Raw genomic sequence first — 7,396 nt, forward strand, 5'->3', positions numbered from 1 at the left:
TCCACATACAATATCCAGCTCACTCGATTGGTATTCACCCAACTTCACAAAAGCTTGTACTTTAAACAGATACCACTCTGTATATATATATATTGTATTTAACTTGAGGCAACACTGTCCACACCTTGTTTCAATTACCGGACCTTCTTGTCTGACTCGACCTGTTAGTGCATTGATCGCACTCGCCTTGGGAGCCTCAGCTAACTGTTGCAACTTATGCACCTGCATCAGGATCATGGCTGCTAAATGAGGCCGGAGAAGGAGACAGAAAAAACTAGCACTTAAATAATACATGCTAGCAGCAGCAGCAGCCGCAGTGCAGTGGGAGAAGCCTGCCGTCTCAGCACCGACCGCCACTCAGGTGCCTCATGTCTTCAACAGGGGTGCAGGGAGGAGGGGATTATTATCGCCTGTGGGGAAGCTAAGTACACAAAGCATTTGCCATAAAATATACACTTGCTCATTGTGTTTGAAATGGGAGGGAGGTGAGGAGAAGGGGGAGTGATGTTAGTCGATGCAGATGAGGGTTCAAATGTTTAATTGGACAAGGGAGCGTATACACACACACACACACACTCATGCCAACAGGCAGCGGCTGCAGTACTTGGCAGATTTGACATACTGTTTTATTTAAATGATGCATTCCTTTTCATGATCCTTACTCCTCCTCCTCCTTCTACATCAGCTGTCTCACTTCAGTCCTCCAGTCTCTCCACCGTCTCTCATTATCCTCTTTCATTTTCTTTGCCTCTCATCCTCACAATATTTTCAGAGGAAACAGTTTATACAGTGCTTTGAAGATTCCTGTTTGATTTGGCTGTCAATGCACAGAACATCACCTCTCCATCTCTGTCTCGTTTGACCCTCCTCCCTTAACCCCCTCGTTCTCTCCCTAATCCTTTCTCTCTTTGTCCTCCTTCATTAACTCCTTGTGTCGAGCTCATCACCTCCCTTTGCTTCTGCCTTGCACTTCAATCCTGTCCTCCTTTCTCCATTCAACCATTATCCCTAGCTTCGTTTCTCCTCCTCCTCCTGTCACCCACTTCCTCCCCTACTGCACCATCTACCTTCCTAATATTCTGAGCTCCTCATGCATGTAGCTCAAGAGGACAAAAACATAGACAGCTCTGAATATAATGTAGTCCAGTACAACGTCATCTTTAACTATAACCTCAATAATAAACATATAATTGAATTTATACATTTGACATTTTCACCAAAAACTGACGTTAAGGTGAAGTGCTGCCCTGTGGTGCACACAATTGTACAGGTGTACCTAATAAAGTGGCTGGAGAGCGTATAGTTCACTAGCTTTGTGCGTTACACTCCAGTGTGTGAAGAGTGGCCACTGCCAGGAACATATTGGAGTCCTCTTGTATCAGACCTTTACAGGGCAAATACCAAACATCCTGCCACAGATTACACTGACTTCTTCTCCCTCATGTTGTTCGATGTGGAGTGGAGCTCCTCTAACCCTGGCCTTATGGTGCATGCTCATAAAATATGCTCCTTAAATCTTTCCACTGACACAAATGCATCTTACTCAAGGTAGCAATTCTAATGAGGAAAAATAAAATGTATATTAAAAATTAATGTTTTTAATATACATTTTAAAAGGCTGTGGTGATCTCTTTATGTAGAAATGCCTTATGACACATTGAAAACCAGGAAAAAGGCATTTTCATCAGTTTGACAGCACTCAGTTCAGACCTGAGCTGTGTGTGAATGGTCACAGAAAGGTCATCGGGTTCGGCGGTAAGGAGTCTTGGGGGAATTCACCGACATGACACAGACACTTGAACAACACATTTCCATATGAAGATGCATCTCTGACAGCAGCTGCAGATTGAGATCACACCTCTTACTGTGCTGCCGTATTGTGTTCTGTTCTATTGAGGCTGTTGTAGGAGGAGAATTGACATCCTTGCCTCTGCTATGATGAATATCTCTCCGTGTGATTGTGTGTGACGTTAGTGCAAAATGGTGTCGAGAAAGAAGTCCATTCTGCTTTGTGTTTGGTTTCCTTTTAGACACTGACAGTCTCAGCACTGCTTTATCCATCATCTGTCATTTGGTTCACCTGTTACACTTCCTCTGTTGTCATTTAGCTCAGGTCAGTGATTTGCATTTCTTGGTTGTAACTTTCCTCCTCCTCTTTCTTCCTTACAGGAAACTAGATGCCTTCATTTATGACGCTGCAGTGCTGAACTACATGGCCAGGAAGGACGAGGGCTGCAAGGTAAAAAAAAAAAATAGATCCGTTGCTCCATGGCTCTGCACAGCAGAAGCCGCTGGTGAAGTCCCCTTTCACAGGATCTTTGATTGTGCTCTGCCTCCAGTTGTGGGAAGAACAAGCAGTATGCCAAATGAGAATTTTTACAAGAGCAACATCTATAGTGAATAAATCAGACCCATTCGTTGCATTTATGTTTTACTCGTCTTGGCCTGTAGCTAGATAATATTGTCATTTTTGAACAACTCTGCTGTTGATTTATTTATAAGTTTGCATTTAATAAAGATCCCACAGGGCGAATGAAACTCCTGCCCAGTAATCATTTGTAATGAGGTCTGTGGGAGGCCTGAGCTCCCAGCAGCCTCTCACAACAGCCACTGCTGCAGTAATTATTACATGTGATGTGGATCTGTATTAATTCCTCCACTGAAACAATATCCCACACACCAGCCAACTGTTTTGCATTCAAGTGACATTAACAGTAGACAAAATACGTATATATCAGCAGAAATTAAGTTAATTTTCATGTGCTCATTGACATTTGTCCCTGTCGGTCAGACTCGGCGTGTGTACGTGTGGATGTTTACAGGTTTGTTTTATCCCACAAGGTGATGACCATTGGCTCTGGGAAGGTGTTTGCCACCACAGGCTATGGCATCGCCCTGCACAAGAACTCCCGCTGGAAACGGCCACTGGACCTGGCACTGCTGCAGCTGGTTGGAGACGGTAGGGCGGAAGGGGATGTGATGACTAAGGAGGGTTCTGAGGCCATTCAAAAAAACACACACATGACCTGTTTTTTGAAATGGTCATATGTCATGTTTGGGCATTAGGACCTACTGACTACTTTTGGTGTCAGCAAAATGTTTCTCCTTTGCATTTACGCAGGAAGCAACAGATGTTGAGCTTATTTCATAAAACCTATCTCACACTAGGAAGCAACAGTTTCAGATGTTCAGCTTATTTCATAAAACCTATCTCACACCGTGTTCACACTGGAGATTTGAAATGAAAATGAATTTATTGATCCATGAAAATGGAATCTTATTTCAGGAAAACTATTCTAATTGGATACATTTGAAAACAGCGGTTGTGTTTTGCTTTGTGAATAGAGAAATGTTTGTAAGAGGAAAGAAATCTGGTTTAAGGTTTTTGTTGGTAAACTTCATTTTTAATTGTCAGGGTGGTGTCAGAGAAACTGTTCAAAGATAGGGATGGAGTGAAAGGCACAAGGAAGAAGGCTGGAAGAACTCACGAGGGGTGAGGTGGAGAGAGGTGTGATGGGATGGGTGAGAGTGCAGACATGAAAGAGGAGGGAGAGAGAAGATAGAAGGTAAACAGGAGGAAGAGGAAGGGAGGTGTGATCTGTGTTAAACCTGTCAGAAAACATACAAACTCTTTGTGTTCACGCACTCGGTAGCACATCACATCTGTTTCATCTCACTGATCACACACACACACACACACACACACACACACACACACACACACTTCTATCTTTGTGAGGACACTCATTTACATAATGCATTCCCCAGCCCCCTACCCTAACACTTAACCACCAGAACTAAATGCCAAACTGTGACTCTAAATCTCATTAAGGTCTCAAAAAGTGAGGACTGGACAAAATGTCCTCACTCTGTAGCAAAAAATATTCTTTTGTTCCTGACTATGTACTAAGTACAAGAACACACAAACTCCCTCTGAATGCATTTTTCTTATTTATTATTTATACGTGTTGTTTTTGTGTACCAGTCACCTTCTTTAGAGACTTCACCTCTGTCTCTTTCTCCTCTTCTTTTTGTCTAAAGCCCACAGCATATTTTTAAAAGTTCCTCGGAGGTTGTTTTTGTCTAACCTACACACTTTTCTTTTTCTCTCATCTTATTATTTGAACATGCTAATGCTTTCACACATTTGTCTTGCTTGTGTGTTTCACTGCTAATGCAAAATTTGCTAATTTGTCAAATTTTTTATGTAGATTTGCAATTTGAATCCCTTTATTTTAACTGTGCTTAGTCATTTGTTGAGATGTTTTTGCAGGTGTTTATGATATTTTAATATTGTTCTTCAAAAGCAGTCCATTAAACTGTTGTTGAGGAGTTGTGGCAGGTCAGCACGGATCATGGCTGAATGCATTTCTGCCACTAGTCATCTAATGAACATAGAATTCAGATTTTTATACAATTCTTGGAAAAGTTTGGAACAAAAACTGAAATGTGCAGTAATGTTTCTGTTGATCCTGAAGATAAATGAAACAGTCCTACCTTGGCTCTGCATGCTACACTATCTTAAAAGGTAAAGGTCATTGATAGATGCACATCTTGTTAGCCTTTTATGAGTATGTAGATGTAGAAAATACAAAAAAATAAGGTCTGTTCTGACATTTTCCAAAAAATTTAAATTTAAAAATGATGCACTGAACATAAAGTCATATTTTGTGTCTAATGTAGCATGATGACAATAACCCCCTTGGTCCCTAAAGAGCTACTTATCACCCTGTTTGAACCTGGCACACTGCTTTCCCAAATTTATAACATGCACTGAAACCCAGACTTTCTCCTCGACAATATACAACATCTTTCAGTCAGTTTTTGGCCGTTTTACTGCAGAGATGTTATGTCTCATGGTTGTCCATGCTTCAAAGAACCATAGTTGCATATGTAACTTTCATTTTAACCACATTCGGTGCAAAGTCTTTAATTCAGAAAAGCACTGCTGAAAATAGAGAAGAAGGTGGCTCAGATCCGTCGTAGAAAATGATAGAACATTAGGAGCAGGATGTGTAACAGAGAGATGTGTGGAAAGATGGAGGTGCAGAGGCACAATTAATTGGCTGGCATTGGTATCTAGTCTGTTTGTGTCTAATTGTGAAGCTGGTTTCACAGCCATGCTTCTGATGTGTGTGGAAGAGGAGGAAAAGCTCAGAGGGAGAAGAGAGAGATGGAACAGGAGAGAAAATGTTATTGGAACCAACTTGAATTTGTTGAGTTGTCCATTTTAACAGGCCCCATCAATGTCTACTAAACTCCACAGACTGGTGGACATTATTTCTGTTACACCTGGGATCAGTTTTTGGGTTTGCAGAAAGCAAACTGAACCACGAGAGACGGCTCTGAACATCTGAAATATGTCAAAATAAAAGTGACTTAAAAATGTGTACTTTGTTTCTTCAGTTGATGTGGTTCAAAGCATTGTGTCTTATGTTACTGTTGGACTTCTACACCAATTTTAATGCTCAGATTTCTTTTTGATTGACTTAAATATTCCTGCTATTATTGCTTTTCTCTGTTCATGCCAGTGGCGCTTTTTGAATAGAACAGGAGTGAGAGAAGAGGTGCACAGCGAGAGAGATTGGGAATGACTTTTACACAGCAACCTCAACAATTTCTAGTAATTTGGTTTGCAGTAGAACTCCTGGTATTAAAATAATAACCCTTCATTTGTATTTTCATAATGGCTGAGAAGCCATTTAGCTTCTGCCGCAAGCACTCAGGAAAGAACATACTGTTTCAGTACATCTTTGTACAAGATTACCAGTTTTTATCTTTTGGAGATTTAGCAACACTAATGCACAAAAGCTGTAAATAACAAGAAGCTAAATTATTTAAAAAGTGTACATTCATGCACGTCTGTGTTTACATGTACACTAGCAAGGCCATGTCTGGACATTGTAGGAGACGGGTGCTAAAGCTGAGGAAATGGGCACCCCTCTTCCTGACAGTCACAATGAAATATGGCACCAACAGGACCAACATTTCTGATATCAGAGCAGATGGTAATATATTTAACTTGTCAAAAATGTAGCTCACAGGCCTCATTCATCTTTGTTTGCCTTATTGCCTAACTGGCAGAAAGGGCACTGAATTGTCCAACTGGCTGTTGCACACTTTTATTACCTGCCAGGTGAGGAAGGTGTGTGGATGCTGCTCCACAGGGTACTTAAGCTGTGTAGGCTACAGTGGCTGCTGTACCCTGGGAAGTCGAAGGGAGAGGACAGGGACTCGAGTGGCAGCCTGTAACTGCAAGTGTCGGCATAGTTACTGTACACGTCGAGTTAATATTTGATGTCATGAGCTAAAATAAAAATGGTCTAAAAGGCTAAACATAAAATTAAAAAGGGGAAAAAAACTATCCTGCAGAAAGGGCACTTTTCAGGTCAGAGAGAAAAGGGGCGGTGCTTGAGCATCACCTGGGGTTTATCTGTGCACATGCCTTCAAACTAGTATTGCTGATGTGTTCATGCATATAGACATCATGCACTTGTTTAAGAAAATGGATACTCCTGGTTTCTGGTCTCTGTGAAGGAAACAAATAGATTCTGTTTAAAAATGATGGTCTCCTGATGCCGATCTTTCAAAACTACAGTTAGACACAGCACACTAAAGGAAGAAATATGTGAAAAGAAGGGAAAGAAAAAAAATGAAACCATAAATAACACTGAAAAGGAGGCAAAGCAAAAAAGTGTATTAGATGATACTATTTCCACAAAGCTTAAATTTCACTGATTTATGTGAGCATGTACACGGTGAAATTGAAATTCTGATACTGGTTAAGACTGAGTATCATTCATTTTGCTCATACTGTTAGAAAAGTAAAATCCAGCAAATGCAGCAGCCTTCAAGAGTCTTAAATCAAAGCTGGTTCATCCTGAACTGTAGCAATAAATCAGTGGCACAGAAATGATAAAGTGGAGAAACACACCTGTACTGACAGCAGACTGGGATGATGTGCTGATCATTTACTCAGGGTGTGAATAGCCAGAAACTCAGCACTGAACCACAGCGACCCCACGGCCTCAGATCCAGGGATATTCATTACTCACCACAAATGCATGTGGCTCTGAACAGTTCTAGTAATTGTCCCTGGTTAAACCTCTCTGTGTTAGAGCTCTGCCATTTTTTTTAACACGTGATTGGTCAGCCATCAAACTAGATTAATATTAATATATCATATTTTTCCTGAACTTGAAGTTATTGTTTATTATTCCACATCATTAGAAGTGTTTATGGTAATTCGGGAAGTGCCATCAGAATTTGGGTTAGTGTTGTCAAACGACATTAAAGGGTTAAAACAGTTGGCAAGTCTGTCTTTTGTAGGTTAACGGAAGATTATGTCTGTGACTCGAGAGTCACAAGTTGGGGCTACATGTTTCCTTAGGTTGCT

At 40.9% G+C, this 7,396-nt stretch overlaps 1 protein-coding gene across 1 annotated transcript in view; it reads left to right on the top strand.

Moving 5' to 3' along the window:
* grin2da (glutamate receptor, ionotropic, N-methyl D-aspartate 2D, a) overlaps nucleotides 1–7,396 on the top strand; it is a 196,537-nt gene that overhangs the window by 171,836 nt on the left and 17,305 nt on the right. The window contains exons 15-16 of the mRNA XM_020615463.1: nucleotides 2,170–2,239; nucleotides 2,842–2,959. Coding sequence (XP_020471119.1) covers nucleotides 2,170–2,239; nucleotides 2,842–2,959 — 188 coding nt within the window. The remainder of the gene's footprint in view (nucleotides 1–2,169; nucleotides 2,240–2,841; nucleotides 2,960–7,396) is intronic.

The sequence above is a fragment of the Monopterus albus genome, unplaced genomic scaffold, assembly GCF_001952655.1.
Source record: "Monopterus albus unplaced genomic scaffold, M_albus_1.0 scaffold165.1, whole genome shotgun sequence".
Classification (NCBI taxonomy): Eukaryota; Metazoa; Chordata; class Actinopteri; order Synbranchiformes; family Synbranchidae; genus Monopterus; species Monopterus albus.